The sequence below is a fragment of the Artemia sp. Qi Xiang Cuo genome, chromosome 3, assembly GCF_049724085.1.
Source record: "Artemia sp. Qi Xiang Cuo chromosome 3, ASM4972408v1, whole genome shotgun sequence".
Classification (NCBI taxonomy): domain Eukaryota; kingdom Metazoa; phylum Arthropoda; class Branchiopoda; order Anostraca; family Artemiidae; genus Artemia; species Artemia sp. Qi Xiang Cuo.
In genome coordinates this window covers 23,722,832-23,746,703 of record NC_142796.1, presented here as the reverse complement: position 1 = coordinate 23,746,703, position 23,872 = coordinate 23,722,832, and the positions used below count along the sequence as shown (strand labels likewise).

Here is a 23,872-nt window from a genome sequence, read left to right as displayed (position 1 = left end):
GGTTGTAAATTATGCCCAGGGGGGTATTAAAAATTTTAATCGAAGGGATGGTTGTTTAACTTCAGAAGAGGCTCACTCTTTCTCCCTGAAAAAGACTGCGTCAATATAAAACGAACAGAAATTAATCAAAAAACTCTTTGCACTAAATAAGTTTTTCAAAAAAAGTGAAGAACTCCATTAAACCAACAATGAACAAAAATAGAATCAAATAATCTACCAAGCATACAACTACCACAAATCAGTATTAATAAACAAATAAAACCCAAAACAAACAGAAATTAAAATAAGTCAAACTCAAAACGAGCAGAAATTAATCTGGTTCTAAACCCTATGATTTCTAAGAGCCAGAATATAATTTCTACTTTACGGAAAAAAATTCTTTTAAATGTCTTCACTTTTATAACTTTAAGAAATCAAAAATTAATTAGTATTTTAAGGAATAAATATCAGCGCATGTATATTAAACTTACAAAGCACATTTTTTCAGCAAATTCATTTGAATTTTTTTCAGTAAAGTACAAATTATATTCTGGCTCTTACAAATCATAGGGTTTAGAACCCTAGGCTACTCAGGTTCACTTCTGCTCGTTTTGAGTTTGACTTATTTTAATTTCTGTTTGTTTTGGGTTTCATTTATTACTTAATAGTGATTTGTGGTAGTTGTATGCTTGGTAGATTGTTTGATTCTATTTTTGGTTTAATGGAGTTCTTTACTTTTCTTGAAAAACTCATCTTGTGCAAAATTTTTTTGATTAATATTAACTAAGAAATATAATTTCAAACTGAAACAAAATATACTCAACTCATCAGAGCAGCATCATTAAGAAGTAAATAGGCTATATTAAATCAAATCTCAATATACAATAATTAAATCTCAATATACAAGATTAACTTGAAAATTACCTTCGTGTACACCCTCTCGTTTCGCGATTCTAAGCAGCAGCAGCAGCAGCAGCAGGATTTCGGACCTTTCTTGACAGTAAATGTCACTTAGGTCCTCATTCAATGGTTTCTCAAAATATCACTTTAGAAAGTTGAAAAGGGAAGTAAGGGGTGAATTGTCACTATAATTTTACACTGCACTTATATTCAAGATGCACCAAATTTAAGTAACAAACTGGGCTATATCTTCTTATCTGCTCCTATGTCTTGTAAAAACTGCACTACAAGTCTACAAATTTGCATATTAAAATTTGTCATCAAAATTGTCATCCACATTCTTATATGTGGTTGTAGCCAAGTTTCCTGGATACAGGTTATATCAATAGTATTTTCCTGGCAGTGGTCAAGAATAATATGACATTATTTTAGGGACCATGATGCATATCTAATGAAGCATTACTAAGCAGACAAACACTTGAAATCTTTTGTTGATTAAGGGAGCCTAAATTTAATTCTTCTACCAACTTACAGAGCTTTTCAATACGAACTGGTAGGCTTAGACTTGATAAATTCATAAGATCTGGGCTGCATAATAGGCCAATTACTAACTTTTCAGCTGTTTCTGTTTTGGATGATTTTACAAGTCTGTCAGTGATCTGGCTTTGCGAGGTCTGATTGATCTGATTGAGATGTAGCCTCCTCTTGTTTAGCACATCAGCATAGCTTTTATAAGCTACCTGTGCCATACGGAACCCAATTTGATATTTTTCAGCTACTTGGAGGATTCCTTGGTTTTGCTGCCTTACTGGGCACCAATTGGATGTTGATGAGTGACTTCCATCACAATTGGCCCACATGTATGCTTTTGGTCTGATTTCAGGGTCTATTGTTTTAAGTGGGCACTGGTTTGACGGGTGTTTCTCTGAGCACCTCAAACATATTGACTCTTTAGCTCTACAGTCTTTTTGAGTGTGTCCATACTTCTGGCACTTGTGACACTGGAGGACTCTGCGATAGTATTGGTATACCTCCTTTTTTCTTCCAAAGCACCAGATATTTGGTGGTAGGGTCCTACCCTCAAAAATAATTAATACTGCAAGGCTATCTTCAAGTTTTTTAGATTCCTTGTTGTATCTTTTCTGTCTTATAGCATCTTTCACAGTTGTTGGGGTTTGTAAGCTCTCTTTGATTTCCTCTATGGATAAGTTAAGAGGGATACCTTTAATTATTCCTCTTACTATAGGTTGAATTCTATTTGTCTTTACGGTGATGTTGCAGAGTGTGCTGGTAGATAAAATCTTTACAGCCTCATCTTCACCTTGTAGATATAAAAGCATGTTCCTTCTTTCTTTCTTAACTTCAAGCTCAAATTTGGAATTCTTCAATATTGTTTGGATTGATTTTGCAATTTCATAATCAGGAGGGAAGTTTTTTCCACTTTCTTCTATGATAATTTCTAATAACACTTTATAATGTTCTTGTTCTGGGATTGTTCTTGTCTTGTTCTTGCTCTGTGTATCTTTGTTGATGTAATTTGCTTGAGGTGTTGCAGATTTCCTTTGCTTACACTTTGCAGCTAGACCTGTTTCACTGTCTGGGGACAAGACTCTCCTTTTTGTGCCAATGTTTGGATTCTGCCCTAGTCTCGGTAATACTAATCCATTTTCATGCACAGCAATTCCTTCTATTTCCAATGGATTTCCAGCTGTTCTGAGCTCTTCATCACTGTCATAAGAGGGTAAAGCTGGATAGCACTCTTCATTGAGCACAGAATAGTTGTTTGTTGTTTGGATGGTGTAATTAGGATAAGTGGGAGGTAAAACATAACTATGAGGGGCAGAGCTAGGGATATGACTTGTACTTGCACTTGTTTGAGTTGAGCTCCATTGAATATCAGCTGGATTAAAAATTCTTATTCTTTGTCCATCGGGGAGGATACCAATTGTAGGTTGAGTGTAAGGGGGTGAAAATTTTGGGTGGGACCAGGTAAAACCTGGTCAGGTAGCTGAAACATTCAGCTAAAATCACAGATGTCAATTTTTATTTATTAAATAGTCTAATATTTTTTAATAAAATCCAAACAATCACCAATACTCACAAGAAAATTGTAACTTGAAGAAAAAGATCTTTTATCCAACCGTTTTAATCTTTTCTTCCTCAAGAAAAGGAGCTTTCTTTAACAACCTGGATTGAGGCCTGTATAAACACATGTTCAGACCACAAGACATGTGAAGTTTTGACGAATCAGGTCTGAAAAAATCCACAAGCCTGGTAAAATCATTGCACAGCGAGGCCAGAAGTAAGAAGGGAAGGTCACGTCAGCAGAAAGAGGTCAGTTGACCACGATTTGCGCTGGTATTAATGTGTTGGGAACACAGTCCCTCCTCTACTTATTTCCCCACAAAAACAGTGTCCGAAAATTTAACTCAGGGGAGCTTTACCAGGAACCATCATGATCAGCTCAGAAAATACTTCTGGCTGGATGACTGCCTCTCATTCATTGCTTTACTTGCAGCATTTTATCAATCAACTCAAACACAAAAAATCAACAGGAAAAAACTATGAAAAACTCAGAAGTGCTCACTGACACCCCTATGAAAGAATGCATTACTGCTAGGATAAAAGCTGTATTTGCCAAAAAGCCCTAGTCCTGGAACGGAAGAAAGTCAGACAAGTGAAAAGACTAAAAAGCAAAAGGCGTATCTCTGGCAACAAGAGTTACAGTTAGAGTGACGATTCTGACGTAGATGATCCTGTATACAACAACTCTTCAGACCCCTGCATAGACATTGAAGACAAGCCCCCTGTCAGCAACTTCTAACTCGACTCTGAGAAAGTGAAGGTTGGTGATTACATTCTGATAGAGCTGAAGAGCAAGAAAGCGAGTTCTGTTTGCAATGTAATCATTATCAAAAGTAGCCACTGAAAGACTTAAGGTCCTCTTTTGGAAGAAGACTGGAGCAAGAGACTTTGCGCTAACTGACGAGATGAATAGTGTCTTAAAGACAGAAGTTGAAATAAAACTGCCACCACTGAATGGTAGAACACCAAAATTAGTGGAGCGGCTTACTTTTGGTGTTGATCAGTCAATGCATAATTTGAAATTAATGCTCTTTATTTTTTTTTAAACCTTAATGAAATTCATTTTGTAGTTTCTTATGCTGACCATATTCTTTCTTAATTTTATTGCCGAAAAGCAAGCTTTAATGTTCCCCTGGTCACTTTTCTTTTTCTTTTGTCCGGTGGCCAAACGTAAGGCAGAGACGACTGAACCAGTGCCGGGATGGCCCAGGATTGGCACTCTTGACCACTTGGATAGAGAGGCATCCAGGTGGAAAAATGGCGGAGTATTTCTAATTGTCTTTTTCAAGGATGGTATTTAATGAGTTACTTTTGCTTTGACATGCTCAGCAACTTCTTATCGCTAGAATTAATTCATGGAGAAATAAACAAGTCAAAATCAGCCAATCGTGGGCTAGTCTCTTATCCATATATCAGACCAAAAATTACTATTGAAGATCAAAACATAAATGTTGATATCCGAAACGATGTTCATATAATCCTGTTCGTTTCTAGCTTTTTTAACCATCTACCAGGTAACATCAAACACAAGAATTAAACGTACTAAAAGTTCTTGCGAATATCTATCTTAAATTTGAAGTTCTCGGGGGGGGGCAGCTCCCCCCCCTTCCCTACGCCCATGCAGACACGTACAGTTTTTGTAATTTACAGTTAAGCCAAATGAAGTAATTATAAGCACAGGGCCAATGTAAAAAGCATGTCCAACTGCAAAAAGCTTGAAAAACTCGAAATTAGACTCTGGCCCTTTGTCCTTGCCACGTAAGGGCTTTGAGCTGCTTATAATTAGACCCCGGCGCCAAGCCAGCGCATCGACCGAACGCTGCCAATGAGAAGCTGCCGAACGTTGACTTCCACCAGAATATTATAAATGCCGCTGATGCGCCACACTTACGTCGCTGCAGGTAGAGGCATTTGACTGACTTTGAATTATTTTGCGGCAATTCTTTATTGCGTCAACGGCAAAGTCGGAGCTTTTCTTTTCTCGTGTGGTTAAGTATTTCAATTTTCCTAATTAGCAATCAAGCAGGGCTTGCACTGTCCCCGAATTTTCGGGGATCTCCCAGAAACCCTATGTGTCACCCCGAAAAAAATTTGGTTCCCCGAATTTCCGAAAATCCCCCGATCACGGTGCCAGCCCTCGTGACATATCCCTAGTGACTATCCCTGCCAAATATTACTTTGTATACTATAATTCTTCACCACTCTTTTATGCGTTAACTTTCGTCTTTTGTGTTACTTTGCATATAAAACAGACAGATACAATTTCAATATACACGGTTCTTCATATATTGACAAAAGTATCGTCTTTATGATATTAAATAAAAAAAAAACTTTTTAACTAAAAGTAAGGAGCAACATTGAAATTTACTGAGGAGGGGGCAACCCTTCATATATGGCATAATTTCTGTCCGTTTTTCAAATAATGCCGGTAATTCTGGCTCACCCTCTATGAAATATACCCCTACACGGAAAACTTCTCCGCGGAAATTTCACCCATCGTAAAATGCACCTCCCCCCGTCAAATTGCCTCGAGAAAGTTCCTTCCTCGCTGAGAATCCTCCCTTTCTCTCTTTAAAATTGCTTGTGGACGATTCACCCTGAAAATTCTCCTTAGCATTTTTTCATGGGAAAAAACCTTAAATTTCTAACTGGATCCTCGATCACACCGAAAATGCCTTTAAACTATGTTAAACAAAATGGCTATCTCGAAATTTTGATTGGATAGCTTTGGGGGGTGGGGACTTGTGGGGAGGGGGACTAGTTGCCCCCGAATATTTTTGGTCACTTAAAAAGGACACTTAAAAATTTAATTTCCTTTCAAATGAGCCATTAAACATTTCTCTATGATGTTCTGGTCATTCGCTAGCCCTGGTGAAAAAAAGGGAGACAAATGAGTGGTACCGATGCAAACAAACGATTTTCTTTGTTGTTCAAGGAGGGGGACTGTAATTTCTCGGTTCTAAGGTTTTCGACCATGCTGATTCCAATAGTGCACTTTCCATTTTGGTCTGGCACAATTTTTGAGGGGTTTCAGGTTTTTGTCAAAATCACCATACATTTCTTTTCCCAATCAACTTTTACTCTTAAGACGAGCCGAAATAATAGTTACTATTCCCGAGTCAGTGTCAGATGGCAATTTTTTTTTCACTGGGCAGTTTTTTTTCAAAACGTGCTTCTTAACTTTTGGTTACTATGGGCTGTGGTTCGCTCTTTACTAGGTTGCAGCTACCGCTACAGCCATGATAGATTTATATATAGACGTTTTTTAGTATCTTTATGCCAAGTTTTAACATTGGTTAGTTATTCTATGTCGTTTCCAAGAAAACGGGCCAGTGAGCCCTTTGGGATATTGTTTTTGTTATTATTTTATGGAAATAAATGGAACTTGAACTTGAACTGAATGAAAATAAATTAAGTAGGTAGTTGTCGGTAAAACACAACTTTATTCAGTTTTGGATTAACTCTCTTATAGAAAGCACGACGTTTGACAAAAATTGCTGTTCATGTTTATCGACTCAGTACATTATCAGGTTTTTCTATTTATGGACTCGACTCCCCAACGGCGAAGAATTTTCAGCAGGAGGGGGAATTTTCTGAGTAATAATTTCCAATGGGGGGTTTCTCAGGAGGAGAATGGTCCGTGGTGGGAATTCTTGGGGGGAAATTGCCCAAACACTTTAAAACTTAATTATTGAAACGAGTGGGGAATTTACCGTTGGGTGAATTTTCCACAGGAAGGATTCCCCACAGGAGAATTTTTATAAGGGATTTTCCTTGAATTCCTTCTCTTTTGAGATAACAGCGACAAATGGCTGGTAAGCTAGTATTTTAAAAGTTATAACATAAAAAAAAATATATAATTTATTTCTATGTTAAAAACATTTCTTCTTCGTCCAGTAGACTTTATAAGCTTCCTCTTTGAGAATACTTTCGATTTCTACTGCACGCAGAGATCGTTAGAAATGACTCAAAAACTTTAAAATCTACAAGTCTTTTAAATTTATACTGAGATTCGCATAAACGTATCGAGAGCGTAACTGAGTTGCCTCCTTTTAATATTCATTTTCGACTTCAATGAGTTTACGTGCCGTGGTAAATATTAGTAGTTATAAAGAAACTATTGCGTGATGAAGTTCTTCATGATAATGACTTGTGCTTTTGTGCTCATACCAATTGTGCTTGGTAAAAAGAATAAAAATTGTGACTGTAATCGTGAAGTAAAACAGCTTAATATAACACTCCGATCTCTCCAAGCGACTTGTCAAGGGTTACCATCTTACCAATATAAGGTCGATCAACTTGAAAAGTGGGTGGCAAATTATGAAAATGAGCAGATGGAACGACCATATGTAAGGCGATTTATTGACCTTTTAGAAGATTACCACTACTACCAGGCCCTTGCCCATCTTATGGATAGTCTTCAATCGATAAAGAAAAGACTTGACCTGATTGAAAAAGTTATTGGAATCGACGAACCTAAGCCTGGGTCTAAAAAGAGAGACGCCATTCAAAAAAAGCAATTCTTGGCGATGAACCTCCAATACTAAAAAAACTTGTTGTTTTTGCAGAAAGGTTAAGTAGTGTGGAGAATCAAGTAATGAATTTGACGAGGAATATTATAAATTATAGTAAACTTATTTCGTCTGATACTAATGACGGTGTTGTGGTTTTACGCGAGGATGACGATTTGCATGACAAAGTTACAGATTCTTTGAATAAGTATGATACAATATTTGGCATTCAGAATAAAAGAATTGCAAATACTGAAAATGCAATTCGGTATTTAGCAGGTACGAACTGTGATATAATTTAAGTAATTATTTTTTACTCTGTCTTTAAGGCCATACGATACCTTAAAGAATCGCCTTATCTCGTGCATTATACACATTTTTAGCTTGTTTGGGCAACATTTCGTTGATTGGGTGGTCTTCCCATAATTTAAAGACATTGGATAAGAGATTTGAATAAATAACAGGGAACTAAAACCTGACTGCTACCTTTCTGAAAATTTTACCTTTCTTTTACCTTTTTTACCTTTTTTACCTTTCTGAAACAGTTTCACTTCCCCCGTTGTGGGTAAAATTCTACTTTAGCTACTTTTGGCTATCTTGGGAAGGGATTATGTTAGGAAAATGAAACTTTCAGGTATGGGTCTACAGGCTAAAGTATGTCCTGGGGAGGTATTTTGAAGTACCTACCTCCACTCCTTCTCCCTCTAGAGGGTCTTGACCTTTCATGACCTTTAAAAGCTTTGTGTTATAAAAGTGAAACCTTGCAAAATAGATCTTCTCCTTAAATGAAGTACAACAAAACTGTTTTCAGCTTCACAACTTTTCTCAATCCCAATTTATAAGGTTTTAAAGATATGCAAATAAACTTCCTAAATTTTGAAAAAAAAACATTAATATGGCTTAAAATTCTACTCAAATAACAGGAATTGCATCTTAAGAACTAAAGCCAGAGAAGAAGAATCTGATAACTGAAAATTAAGATAAAACGTTGTTTTACAAAATTGCAGTAGACTTGTCATGCAGGCAAATTTCAGGACCCTCTAGAGGGAGAAGGAGTGGAGGTAGGTACTTCAAAATACCTTTTCAGGACATACTTTAGCCTATAGACCCATCCCTCAAAGCTTCATTTTCCTAACCTAACCCCTTTCTAAGATAGCCAAAAGTATCTAAAGTAGAATTTTACTTTTTTTTCGATTAAACAGAGCAAATTTGTCTTTTTAAAGTTCAAGAAAGGACAGGCTCCAAAAATTTTCCAGCACACCTGCTTGGAAAGCTCTAAAAATCAGTTCGAGGGGATTATCATTTGAGTAATTTGACCGCTTTGGGAGCTCCCTGTGGTGCCACCTGCTTAGATTGAAAACCTCACCGACGAAAGGGAAATACAATTTTACTTTTTTTAGTCCAATTTCTCAGTCAAACCACAAGTAATCAGCAGCTTTCAATAATAGTTAGTCTCATTCTCATGGTAGAATCCACTAATGAACCCTTGTCTTTCACAAAGGTCAGCCGACCCTCTGGCTACGAAAATTATTTCTTAGGCATCGTATCGCCTTAAGACCAAAACTTGGGAGTTCCAATTTTTACCGCTACCCCTCTGAATTGCAAAATACTATTTAAGCAATTTCGCCCTTCTCTTAATGAGGAAAAGAAACACCAAACACAAATGGTAGATAACTTTTGGTAAAATATGTATATTTATTGAAAATTATAAATCACCATAGTTTTGTGGAATCACGTTTTACTCAAAAATTTGGGGTTAAAACGGAAGGGGGCTCCTAATCATAGAAATGAAAATCTGCATGATTTTTGTTTATTCATGGGCAGGGCCGTATCCGGGACTTTTTTCGAGTGGGTTTTAAAAAAAGATTTTTTTTGGGGGGGGGGCACAAAAAAACTGTGTTTATAGTCACTTTGTTACATTCTTACGAGTCGGACAAATATTTCAGAGGGGGGGGTTAAACCTTTGAACCCCCTCCCCTCTGGATACGGCATCGTCCATGGGATTAAAGTCATCCTAACTTCCCTTTTGTGAACACCCTTGAGCAGACACAGCTTATTCCTCTATTTTATTAAAAGAATCTTTCTATGTTCAGATTTGCTGTAACTGCTGTATTTAAATACATACATGCCTAGGAACTTCATAAAAGACGTTATGTTGTGTTGTCTAACTAAAGCAATTGAAGTTTGTCAATTCAGAAAAAAAAACTCTCCTGTGGTTTTACGACTTTTTCGAATAATATGTTGAAATGTCTTAAAATACTTCTTCCAGAAAATATAATGCGATAGGTCATAGGTTTATTAATTTTTCATTTTTTTGTCATTGTTACGAATTAAGCGCTTACCACTTGTCTTGATCAAAAACAGGTTTTCAAGCTAAGATACAAAGCGCAATTAATGGAGACGTATCAATTTGGAACATGATTCAACCATAATGATACACATACACACTGGTCAATTAGGGATGGGCTTGCACCGAAGTATAGGAAAGCAAAGAAGGAGTGTGGTACTGTCGTATTATATGGTACACACCCGAGAATAAATTTAGGTTAATCCTAATGAAATATGATGAAAATGCAATACTTCAGTAACAAAATTATATATTAAACAGGGTATATATTTGCACATACGGGGGGGGGTAAAGTTAAAAAGGGGGGCTTTTTTACAAATTTAAAATTTACCCTTACCTACAGAATTTCCACTTGAGTCCAAAATTAACCATCTTTTTCGTCGGAAATGAACTTTACCCCCCCCCCCCCTAGTGTCCAAATATATGCCCAGAATTGGAATATACATACAACGTACTTTATTTAAGTGAACTAAAGCTAATTGTCTCCGATTGGGAATAGAGAATGCAAAACCGGTTATTTTCTGATTCAGCAACCTAGAAAAGAGCGAATAACAGCCCATAGTAACCAAAAGTTAAAAAACGCGTTTTGAATAAAACTGTCTTGTGAAAAAAAATTGTCATCTGACGCTGAATCAGGAATAGTAGCTATTGTTTCAGTTAATTTTAAAAGTAAAAGTTTATTGCGAAAAGAAATTTATGGTGATTTCGAAAAGAACCACCATAAGAAATTTATGGTGATTTCGGTGAGCCTGAAAACCTTTGAAAATGGCGTCAGATCAAAATGAAAAGTGTACCATTGCAATCAGAATGGTCCAAAACCTTTTTTAGGATAACTACAGTCCCCCACATTGAACACCAAGGAAAATCACTTTTTTGCATGGGTAGCACTGATCTCTCCTTTTTTTCTTTTTTTTTCACCAGGGCTGACGAATGACCAGAGCATCATAGAGATGTTTAATGGCTCATTAGAGTAGAAATTAAATTTTCTAGTGCCCTTTTCAAGTGACCAAAAAGATTGGAGGGCAAATAGCCCCCCCCCCTCCCCTCCCTGCAGACCCTCTCCACCAAAAGTAGTCCTATAAAAATTTTGAGATAGCTATTTTGTTAACATAGTTCAAAGGTCCAATATATAGGGTTTTGATGATGGTATGGCTCTCCGAAGTCCCTGGGGAAGGACTGTTTGAGGTATCGGGCGTATCAATGTCGCGCGTATCGGTAACAACAAGAAAAATCAATTTTTTGGACATATTGTTATTGGGCGTTTTGGTGTCACCGGTATCTTAGACAGATTTTCAATAGCTCATATAAAAGATATTGCTCATATTTACGTCCTTCCTATAAATTCCGCCATCAGCAAGTTCCAAATGGCACTAAAAACGGCACTTTTGGTTCCAACGAATGACGTATTTTTTTCAAAATCCTATGGGGGGGGGGATCAAAGCTGGAGCCAGTTTTCCAAATAAAGAAAAAATGACAGAGGAAACCGTAGGCGGCAGCTGCAACCTTGTAAAGAGCGAACCACGGCCCATAGTAACCAAAAGTTAAAAACCACGTTTAGAAAAAAGCTATCAAGTGAAAAAGATCTCCATCTGACACTGATTGAGGAATGATGACTATTATTTCGGTTTGTCTTAGAAGTACAAGCTTATTGCGAAAAGAAATTTATTGGGATTTCGAAAAAAAAGCCTGAAACCCCTCGAAAATCGAGTCAGATCAAAATAAAAATGTGCAATTGGAATCAGCATGGTCAAAAACCTTCTACATGGAAATAACAGTCTCTCTTCTTGAACAACAAAGAAAATCGCTTTTTTGCATCGGTAGCACTGATCTGTCTCCAGTTTTTTATTTTTACTTTTTTCTAGCAGGGCTAGGGGGTGGCCAGAGCATCACAGAGAGATGTGTAATAGCTCATTCGAAATGTAATTATATTTAATATTTATATTGGAGGGCAACTACCCCCTCCCTACAGGCCCCCTCCTCCCAAAGTTATCCAATCAAAATTTTGAGATAGCCATTTTGTTCAACATACTTCATAGATTCAATATCTATTGTTTTGGTGGTTGTTAATAGATATTAAATTTAATTTTTTTTAAAACAAATGAAATCTATTCCGATATTAAAACAAAGAATTACATATTTATATCTTGTTAAAAAAAACGATTACTTTCCAGGTAATCCACTATTTTTGCAAATATGATGCACTCAATTTAAAAAACAAATCACGGGAAGGCTTATTTCAAGCCTATTACTCATATCTACGTGCTTTTTATCAATTTTACCATCCAAAAGTGCCATATAGCAATAAAAACGGCACTTTTGGTACCACTTCTTAAGTGGAAGAGCTTGGAAGCATAAAACGGTACCATTGCAATAATTATGGTCAAAGCCCTTAACTGGAGGTTATACTCCTCACATTTATTCCCCCTTCAGATCCTCTTGGTAAGTTTCATAAATCAGCTACTCATCTTAAAAGTAATTATTATTGCGAAAAAAATTAACTAAAATTAAAAAATTTTCAACTGAAAATCTACCAAAAATTAAGCTTGAATGATCAACAGTTTTGAACTGAACCTTAAAACTTCACTCTTTGATGAAGCCTGTGTTCTAATTCTAAAGGTGGTAATTGAGGGGAAAAGATGTTCTTGCCCCCTTACTTTTTTGCTCCTGCCTATGTTTTGAAAAACAACTTGTTTTGGTCATTTCATTGGAAAAGATATTTTTTTCATCTAAAAAAATGGGGAAAAGAACCGAAAGTGCACTTTATGGGAATGTGCTATCAAGTTAGATTTATGAAAAGCGATGAAGTATAAATATAAGCGTTTAAATGAGCCCTTAAATATCTTTTTTTTGTTACAGAAGGCTTATAGTTTCTGCTATTTAGCAAGTGATTTATAAGGCCCTTTCTTCATTATGGCTTTTTCAGGTGACGTCGGCCGAGTAAAAACAACTTTTTGCTCATTGAAAAACAAACATTCCTGAAAAACATGTAGTGTTTTGGGAAGTATGGATGATGAACTTTATGTTATTGACTGAAAGTTTTTCGTAGCCGTCAAGGTTGCTCGCAGTATTTTCTAGAGATGTCTTATCTCCCCTAGATCGGTGACAATTAGAAACTAACTAACACTCCTTCCACGCCCACCATTTCCCCAAACACATCCAATCAAAATTTTGAGACAGTCATTTTGTTCTATGTAGTTGATCTCCAGATAGAAATAATACTTTTGAGGAGGACACTTCCCCACTCCATCACGCCCACCTTTTCCCCGCACACATCCAATAAACATTTTGAGATAGCCATTTTGTTCAACGTAGTTGAAAATTATGGAAATTCGGTCTTTGAGGATGACTACCCCCCCCCCACAACCCTCAGGGCAAGGGTTGTAAGCTATGCCCTGGGGGCATATAAGGTTTTATAGAAAGCGTTGTCGTACAAACTTCAAAAAGGGCTCATTGAATTGGAAATTGAAACGGCTAGTGCCCTTTTTAATAGTTGAAAGTGTTTGGAAGTCAAATAACACCCCTTCCACGCCCACCATTTCCCCAAACACATCCAATCAAAATTTTGAGATAGCTATTGTTTTCAACATAGTTAAAATTTCTGGAAAATATATCTTTGAGCACAGAGACTCCCCCCACAGTCTTCAGGCAAGGGTTATAAGTTACGCCCTGGGTGCATATGTGGTTCTTATGGAAGGAATGCTCGAATAAACTTCACAGAGTCCTCATTTGATTGAAAATTGAAAGTTCTAGTTCACTTTTTAAGCGTCAAAAGATATCGGAGGGTAACCAGCTGATAACAAATTTTGAGATAGTTATTTTGTTAAAAATAGTTCTAAGGTCAGTTCTAAGGCGTTGTAAGTTATGCCCTGGGAGAATATACGGTTCTTATGGAAGGGATGTTCGTAAAAACTTCAGAGAGGGCTCATTTGACTGGAAATTGAAAGTTCTAGTTCAGTTTTTTGAGAGTCAAAAGAGATTGAAGAGCAACTAGCCTCCCCCCCACGCCCCTTTTTCCCCAAATGTATCCCATAAAAATTTTAAGATAATCATTAGGTTAAACATTGTTAAAAAGTCAGATAACCAAAACTCAGGTGTCGACACAACCCCCCAGAGCTCGGGGACAGGCGTTGTAAGTTATGCCCTTGGGCATATATGGTTCTAATGAAAGGAATGTTCGTATAAACTTCAGAGAGGGCTCATTTGATTGGAAATCAAAAGTTCGAGTCCACTTTATAATGGTCAAAAGAGATCCGTGGGCAACTAGACTCCTCCCCACACCTTTTTTTCCCAAACCCATCTAATGAAAATATTGAGATGGCCATTTTGTTAAAAATATTTTAAATATCGGATAAAGAAAAACTTCGGTTTTGATATAACTCCCCCTGGCCCGGAAGCAGGTGTTCTAAGTTATTCCCTAAAGGCATGTATGGTTCTTATGAAAGGGATGCTCGTATAAACTTCATACAGGACTCATTTGATTGGAAATTGAAAGCTCTAGTTCACTTTTTAAGATTCAATAGATTTCAGGGCAAATAGCCCCCCCCCCACGCTCTTTTCCTCCAAACCAATCCGATAAAATTTTGAGATAGCCATTTTGATCAACTTAGTTAAAAGTTCTGGAAAATATATCTTTCAGCACAGACACTCCCCCCACAGATTTCAGGCAAGAGTTATAAGTTACGCCCTGGGGGCATATGTGGTTCTTATGGAAAGAATGCTCGAATAAACTTCACAGAGTGCTCATTTGATTGGAAATTGAAAGGTCTAGTTCACTTTTTAAGCGTCAAAAGATATCGGAGGGTAACCAGCCGATAAAAGATTTTTAGATAGTTATTTTGTTAAAAATAGTTCTAAGGTCATGTAACAAAAACTCCAGTGTCGACACAGCCCCCCCCCCCGGGCTCAGGGGCAGGCGTTGTAAGTTATGCTCTGGGGCCATATATGGTTCTTATGAGATGCTCGTATAAACTTCAAAGAGAGCTCATTTGATTAGAAGTTGAAAGTTCTAGTTCACTTTTGAAGAGTCAAAAGAGATTGGACGGCACCTAGCCCACCCCCCCTCCCCGCCCTTTTTTCCTCAAACCCATCCAACAAGAAGTTTGATATAGTCATTTTTTAAGTAGTTCAAAGACCATACAACGAATACTTTAAGGTCGACACTGCCCCCCCCCATGACCTGAAGGCAGGCGTTGTAAGTTATGCCCTGGGAGAATATATGGTTCTTATGGAAGGGATGTTCGTAAAAACTTCAGAGAGGGCTCATTTGATTGGAAATTGAAAGTTCTAGTTCAGTTTTTGAGAGTCAAAAGAGATTGGAGGGCAACTAGCCCCCCCCCCATGCCTCTTTTTCCCCAAATGCATCCGATAAAAATTTTAAGAAAATCATTAAGTTAAACATTGTTCAAAAGTCAGATAACAAAAACTCAGGTGTCGACAGTAGTATCTATATAGGGAATATCAAAAATACATGAAAAAATACATGGAATTACACAAGAACCGGGACACGAATATGCATGTTCCTTCCACGTGCACACTGCAAAAAAGCTGGCAAGCTATAAAGTGATTAAACACGTTTTGAAAATTTTTAAGGAGAAATGTCTGAAAAGTGCATGGATGCTACAATCAGAATTGTTTGATTGACATTTGCAAAAAGGGATAAGGAATTCACGAATTAGACTATACGAACGATATTATTTGAATAATAGGGGAAAAAAATAGAGCTAGATAACATACGCGAATTGGATCGTACGAAGGTGGAGAAAAAAAGGGGTGGTCTTATGACTTGACCTACCTTTACTTCTTCGATGTGTACTGTATAATACACCAGTGGTGTTTGAACAGTGTTGTCAATTTAAAATATAGTTTAACGTTATACTATACTAAAAAGTTGATACTAGTAGTATGTATATAATATTTAAGAGCAGGGTGTCTCCCTATATAGCTATAATATTTAAGAGCGGGGTGTCTCCCTATATAGCTATAAAAGTTTCAAGCAGACAGTGCTCCCGTCAATACAAGCAGACAGTGTAATGAAAGGAATTCAACCACCGTGAAAATTCGTGTTGTTTCTGTTCAAAATGCGTAATGATTCCTTTGTTTGAAATTGTGAAATTCTTTCTGTAATTTAATTTGTTAGGCGTGGTTGACTTATGTTTAACCTTGAATACGGATATAAAAACTCTGACAATTTGTTATCTTCTCAGTTCAGAATTGGCATTTGAAATATAATGATGCATTCAAATAAAAGGGATATGGACGAAAGCTACACGCAAGAACTAAGTTATTCTTTTATATTCATAGTGGGTAAAGAAATTAATTCTACTAGAATTTATACGGATCCCATTATAGTTAACAGATTGTTAAATGTTTTTTGAATCTGGATCTCCAGAGGTCGGTAAAGAGCAATATCAAAACACGAAAAAAAGTATGTAAACACTGCATTTAAATGGCTTGCGAGCATAGTACGTGAGGTAAACCATACCTATTTTTTATTCCGGCCCAAAGTTCCAGACATTCATTCCCCACCGGCCCAGTGCAACAATCGTCCACCCCCTCCACCCCCCCACCCCCTCCCTCCGACCCCCCCCCCCCACACTTTTTTTTATAACCTTTTTTTATAACTTTTTTTTAACTTTTTTTACATCTCTTAGAATGTCATGAAACACACTTAAAACATAAAAATTTCATATTTGATATTTTCCAACTTCAAAATCGGAATGATATAGATATGTGTGTCGCGACTTTTACTATTAGAAAAATAATGTTTGTAGTGACCAATTTTTTTTCTGGGTTTTTTTTTAACTTTTTCCTTACAATTTTTTTTTCTGACAGTTTTTTTTTAACTTTTTTTTTACATCTCTAAATCATATCAGAAAAATAGAATGACACTTTCAATTTAAATTTAAATTTTAAAAACTTATTCTTGTGCATACTATTGATGAGGACTGATGGTTCTCTTTCAAGGTTTTTTCATGAAAAACAAACTTTTTTTTAGGATTTTCCAGAGCTCCCCCTACCCATTAAGAATATAAGAAGGGGTGAAGCGACGCCAGTGGTCAGCAGACCGACGGTTAAACAATATGGTCGTTGGCCGAAACCATTGATAGCATCAACATTAATCGTAAACCGCCCAATAGCCAACTATCCAGCTCCCCCATCCAGCATCCACAGCAATATGTCACAACCATCCGGACCCATCGTACACCAACCAACTGTCAACTGGTCAATTTTTACATCCAACACTCACAACAAGATAAGACAACCACCCGGACCCATCATACACCAACCAACTGTCAACTGGTCAACTACCACACTCAACATGCAAACATACCCCCATCCCATGAAGCTGATGTACTCATGGAACCAGTCACCTCTCTCCGTGATAGCGTAAGAAAAATTGTATCTTCTCTCTCTCTCTCCCTCTCTCTCTCTCTTATCTCTTTATACATCTATCTCAGTGTGCGTTTTATAAAAAAAACCTCAATGTCAATGTTAGGATCTAGCATGAATTAAGAATTTTAAAAAAAGTAATAAAAGGGTAGCGGTTCTACATATTTAGATCATTAAACACTGAAAATATTTTTTCAGCTTAATTGAGGCGTCACATCACTATTTAAAAAAAATATGGCATAATTTCTCTTTCTTATACCTGGTTACACACGAAGAATCATATTAAACACACACACACATACACAGACAATCTAAATATTCTTTTTCTGGTAAATGAAAAAATAACTTCACATTCATTTTTTAGATAAATGTACAGGAACTCCCACCACCAACACAATTCGAAGATAATATCCATGATGAATCACCGGAATGGATTACAAATTTGTTAAGTGATTAGTTTGGTGGTGATTGTAGTCGTAGTAGTAGTAGTATGCTTCTCAGTCCTGATACACTCGAGGGTTTGTTCAGTGAGTTTGGGGATTCTACACCACACAATATCCCCAACATTGAGAAATTTAGTTAAGGACATGAAATCCCCGTGCTACCCCCTATCATGTCCGATTTTAATTGTAGTATGCTTTCTCCGAATATAGGGGATAGTTATATTAATGTACCAAATACATCTACAGGGGGTATGATTCAACCAGCTACCCTCGAATGGGCTGATCGTCTCAGTCCTGATACACTCGAGGGTTTGTTGAGTGAGTTGGGGGATTCCACACCACGCAACAACCCCATCATTGAGCAAATTGGTGGAGTACAAGAAATCCCCGTAACGCCCCCTGTCATGCTCGATTTTAATTTAATTGACTCTGCCTTGCACAATATATTTTTTTAAAGGGGTGAGTTTGAGGACCGACTTAATTCAATAACATAAGGTCGCATCATAATGGATCTGGGGGACATAGTACACTCCAATTTGGGCAAGATTCGAGCCCTTCTTAAAAGAGTGATTCGGGAGGGTGGTGGGAGGGATGGGATTAAGGCTGCCATCGCACAAAAAATAATTTATATCAATGAAAAGTCGGATGAGGTGTATGAGCGTTATTTACGTTCTGAAATGCTTCCACTTCATCCGGACTTAAATAATTTTGAGGGTATTCTTATAGAATGGGTTGATAATATAGTAACAAAATTAGAAAATTGTACTGAGACGGGTAGTGGGTCGGTGGTTTTTTTATTGGGAGTTTAGATATTATGTGGGTAAATTTAAAAATAATTTTATTTTAAGGGGGAGCCGCGGGAGTGGGGTAGTGGGACCAAAATATAATGAAGATTTAAAGGGGTATAATGGTGTACAACGCTTCAATTTCAATACAGGGCTTCAATGCTTCAAATATGCATTTCTTGTGGCATTGCACAAGCCTCTGCAAAAGGAACCTATTAAGACACTGGTGGATAATTATGCAGTTGATGGGGGTCCAAATTTCCCTAAAGTAGATTTTAATTGATTAAATGATCAATATACAATAATACTTAATGGGATAATTATTTTTGAGCCGTCTAGTGCGCATATAAAACTTGTTTTTACTGTGCTACAATATGAAACCGAATTTGAGGGGTGACCGTAAAAAGGGGGTTATATTTCCAGTGAGGGCTCCGTCCGTTGAATCAGTGGAACATTGGGTTTGGCTTCTTTACAAGCCAGCCAGTGATCCCGATTCAATTGGACATTTTTTTTCCAATACCTAAAATAAGTCTGGTTCTGGGGGAGGGTAAAAAGGGGAGGTGGGAATGTCATTATTGTCTAACATGCCTTTCTAGATTCCGGTCAGAAATTAAGTTAAACAATCATATGAAGCATTGCAAGCGTCACGGATGTCAATCTGTGCAAATGGTCAGCGGTGACAGGGCCATCTTGCGATTTAAGAACTTTCAAAACTCGCTCCAACAGAGTGACAAGGTGACCTTAGACTGCGAAGCCGCTCTCATAGATGTGTATGATCCATTGAATTCAAATCTTGTTACAAAAACATGAGGTCATTGCAGTCTCTTATGCTCACGCACAAAGAGACTCGTGTAATGCCATGCAATTGGTAGAGGTAGTTGAGAGATTGGGTGGTGAGGATTGTATGCTCTCAGCCGTGACAGCACTCATTAAAACATCAAATAAATCGATATCACGGCTGCAAAATACATCCTATCCAATGACTCTATCACCAAAGGACGAGTTAGCCATTAAAACTGAAAAAATATGTTGGGTTTGTAAGGGGGAATTTGTTGAGGGTAATGGGAAAGCGGGAAAGGAGAAAGGGGGTAAGGGGAAAGGGGGTAAAGGGAAGGTCCGCGACCACGATCATTTGGGCCACCCGATTGTATCGGGATTGAGCAATTTTCGTGGAGTGGCTTATCAATCTTGTAATTTAAACGTTAGTCAACAATTGTTTCTACCTGTTTATATACATAATTCCAGCTATGACATGAAATTTATTTTACCAGTATTCGCACGACTGCAACGAGGTGGAGTTGTAGATAGCGCATGGTTAGATGGTTCTTTCTCTTATAATATCATACCCAAATCGTCTGAAAAGCCGCTGCTCTTAGAATTCAAATGGCAAATAGTAGATAACGATAAATTGTGCGTGAATAAGATCCGTTTTTTAGACTCCTTTAGTTTCTTCCCCTAATCCTTAAGACAACCCATTGAACTACAGAAAAGTGACGATTTTAATTATTTTCCCTTCCTTAGGCAACAACTCCTTAAACAGCAGCAGCAGCAGGACATTTCAGATGGGGAAATATATGATTTATTAACGTATAAGGGAATACATCAGTATGACTTTTAAAACTCTACCGCAACGTTTTTTGAAGAATAATTACCGTCCATCACCTCACTCTACGATTAACTTTACGAGCTTTAAAGCATCCCGATCAATTATAAATGTTCTGAGAAGGTTTGGCCTAAGGAAGGATGTACAAACAGGTGAGATTATTCGAAAATGTACCTGGCAAGTGATGTTTTGACTCTGCTGGATTATGGGCATAAGAGCACGGACAAAATCTATGGGGAATTTGGGTTGGATTTAGGTTAATATTTTTCCACTCCTCATTTGGTGATGGATTTAATTCTTAAAATCAGTAAAGAGGAAATAGGCTTGATCACTGACGTGGATCAGCATCTATTTGTAGAGAGATCAATGAGGGGAGGGTATGTTTTTCATGGAGATCGTATCCTTGAAACTGATCTGACTGGACATGACACCGGTGTAAAGTCGGATGCAGTTTTCTTGGATATGAACTCCCTCTATCCATCGGCGATTTCTCACTACTCTTTGTCGTGTGGAAATTATAAATGGTTTAACGATCCTCGTGCTTCAGATTTCCCCAACATTGCCAATGTTGAGGAGAATGGACCGCGGGGATGGTTTTTTGAAATCGATGGTAAAAAACCCGTGGAGCATCATGACTCAGTGAAGGATTTTGTTTTCCCGTGCATAAACAGAGCGGTGACTAGGGACTCTTTGAGTCCATACAATATTTCTAAGGTAGAGGATGGTGGTGTGCACTGGACACCTTCAAAACAAAAACTTATCGCCGACCTTCATCCGAAAGAGAATATCGTTGTACATCACGTTCTTTTGCGGTGGATGGTAGCCAACAATTTCAACGTCACAAGGGTACATAGAGCCCTCCAATTTAACCATAAACCGTATTTGAAAACGTTTATTGACACTTTTGTCAATAATTGTTCCGAAGCGAAAACGAAGGTTGAAAAGGAAATTTTTAAACTCATTTTGAACTCAGCCTTCGGTAAAATGTGTGTACGCATTCGAAGTCGTTGTGACGTTGTGACTGACCCAAAAGAATGTTCTCGAATCGTTGCCGATCCAAACTTAACATCATTCACCATCATAGACTCCAATATGGTCCTCTTAAATAGAAAAAAAAGAAATGTAGTTCTAAATAAAAATATTGCAGCTGGTAGCGCAATAACCGAAATATCAAAAAACTCATGTTGTCATTCTATTACGACGTGTGTAGGCGCCAATGGCCGGGGGAGGGAGAAGTTCAAGTATATTATGGGGATACCGATTCACTTTTGCTAAAAGTTAGAACTACGAATTTATTGGAAGATTTGGAAAAAGGCGTGCACATTAGCTCCCGAATGGACTTTACCAATTGGGACGAGTCCATTTACCCGGAGTTAGTGAAGCGTCAGGCCCCAAATCAGTCATTAATGTTAAAATCGGAGACGGGAAGTGACTTGATTTCCAGTGGTGTGCTTGCAGGTCCGAAGGTGTACTATGTGCAAACACACAACGAGGTAGTCAAAAAAGTTTGAAAAGGGTTTGCCTAGACACTACGTGAATAAGAATTTCGACATGAATGTATACAGAAACTGTGTGGAAAATAGTATAGTTCCAAGGGCGAAGGTCATGGCGATTCGCTCTTTAAAATTTAAAAACCGCACAGTTTGAGTTGATAAAATAGCCATGTGTCCCGTGTCAGATAAAGTCTATGTGTAAGCGGATGGTGTGAAGGTGCTACCCCATGGACATTATTTGACTTCTGACCGAGGTGTGTGTCGAGATTATAGACATTGCCTCGGTCGGGAAAAAATTAAATAGTAAATGGTTGGGTGATGGGATTATCTTTTAATAGATATTTTTTTTTTAATTCAGCATTATTTTTTTCACAACTCAGCAGTAGTTTTTTTTCCCAACTCAGCAGCAGTTTTTTTTATAGCAAGGCAGAGTCGTATGTTTATTTCTGTAAATAAAAAAAGTATTCAAATTTTTTATGGCCCCGCGGCCGGCTCGGGGGGGGGGGGGGTACTGGCCTTCGGCCGGCCTCCGTCAGCGGCCACCCCGCCCTCCCGGGGGGGGGAACCCCTTTTAAAATGTTGTAAATAAGTGATATTTTAAGTGCATTATTCATTAAATGTTATGTTTTTATAAATAAATTTAAAAAAAAGTGTATCTTAAAGTGTTTGTTTTTTTCTAGTGCCTATGTAAATGTTGTATTTTTTATTATAAATAAATAAAAAAAGTGTATTTTTTTCTCATGTTTAATGTGCTTTTTTTCAATGTAGTATTTTATTTAAGTTTTGTTACTTTTTTATGTATAATAAAAGAAAATATGATTCTTTATTCGTCTTCTTCTCATTTTTATTATTCTTGAACGGAGTAGTTGTAGAAGGGAAATTATTTAGTCATTAGACAGTTATAGTCTACAGTTAGTTATCTAGGTGAACTGTTGAAGGGAACATGTATCAATTTAAAACACCATTCAGATCGTTTCTTTGTGGACCATCAATGTCCGGCAAAACGACACTTTTAACCAAAATAATTCAAAATCGTGATAAATGTTTTTAGAAAATCCAACTAAAATTTACTATTGCTAGAGTATTTGGCAAGAATCCTATGATAGAATAAAAACTATTGCCCCAGACACGAAATTCATGTAGGGACTTGATATTTTAAACAGTATTGAATCCAAATCTGGCTTTATTATTGATGATCTGGCTGAATCAATTGAAGAATGGTTTCAGGAGATGATACAATTGTTCACTTTCTGATCTCATCATGAAAGGATCTTCGTAACCCTAGTTCTACACAATCTGTTTCAGCAGAGCAAATGTATGAGAACAGTTGCTTTGAATTGCACCTACTATATCATCTACAGGGTTGCTCGTGATTCCAGTTCCCTCATAAAGTTAAACAGACAGGTGTATCCGGTGAACAAAAATTCCTACTCTCTGCCTACAATCAAACTAGGAACAAACCCTAAGGATATATTATATTGGACCTGAATTAAAACACACCCGAGAATTTTCCTGCAGTCACCAATATTTTTGACAATGAAATTACTGTATATCTGCCTGTGAACAGTAAAAAAGGTCGTTAATTGCAATCATGAAACTGAAGAAACTAAATGAACATCAACATTTATTCACCGTCCTAGGTAATTCAAAACCACGACTTAGGAAGGCCATACTCAAACATGGTGATGACAGAGAATTCATTAATCTCGTATCTGAACTTTGTTTAACTCTAACCGAAGGCAATGTTCAACTGCCAGAAGATGTTAAGCAACAGACAAAGCAACATCGTTCCCTTGTACGCTCCCTAGCATCAGCGGCAAACATAAATAAAGGAAACGATTTTAAAAGAAAACGACTTCTTCAAGCGGGTGGTAACTTCTTTACACTTTTACTGCCAATCATTGCAGGACTTGTAAACATTTTTCTCTAGAGCGAGAATGGTCAAACCCTATAAATTGACTCCAATTGAACTTGCCCTTTCGCCAAAGGAACATTTTGAGGACAATCTCAATAAACTAATTAACAATGAGACAATTTCCGACGATGAAAAATTAATTTTGCTTCAAAATGTATTTCGCCGGGAGGACAAACACAAGCCCTATCAGGAGAAACCCCTCAAAGTAAAAGGTAATAAACTCAATTAGGATATTAATCCATCATCATCATCATCATCATCAACAACGATAACATCAAAAGAAGAAGAAGATTCTTCTAAAGTCCTGGAAAGTTGTGTACGGATAGTACCATATTCCCATTGCAAACAATTTGAAAGACTCTTGACGCTTTTCAATGACAGTGAACATTTTCAAATTGATGCCAAAGGGAATCAGGTTGTAA

General features: G+C 37.2%; 2 protein-coding genes across 2 annotated transcripts in view; one reads left to right on the top strand and one right to left on the bottom strand.

Annotated features, from left to right (window-relative positions):
- LOC148953894 (leucine--tRNA ligase, cytoplasmic-like) overlaps positions 1-4,875 on the bottom strand; it is a 117,821-nt gene extending 112,946 nt beyond the window's left edge. Inside the window, 3 exon segments of the mRNA XM_089086001.1 lie at positions 904-1,012; positions 1,620-2,709; positions 4,856-4,875. Of these exon segments, the coding sequence (XP_088942127.1) occupies positions 904-1,012; positions 1,620-2,709; positions 4,856-4,875 (1,219 nt within the window).
- Positions 4,876-7,099: 2,224 nt separating this feature from the next.
- The window catches only part of LOC148953893 (uncharacterized), a 33,665-nt gene continuing 16,892 nt past the window's right edge, over positions 7,100-23,872 (top strand). Inside the window, exon 1 of the mRNA XM_089085686.1 lies at positions 7,100-7,754. Coding sequence (XP_088941812.1) covers positions 7,562-7,754 — 193 coding nt within the window. The 5' untranslated portion in view covers positions 7,100-7,561. The remainder of the gene's footprint in view (positions 7,755-23,872) is intronic.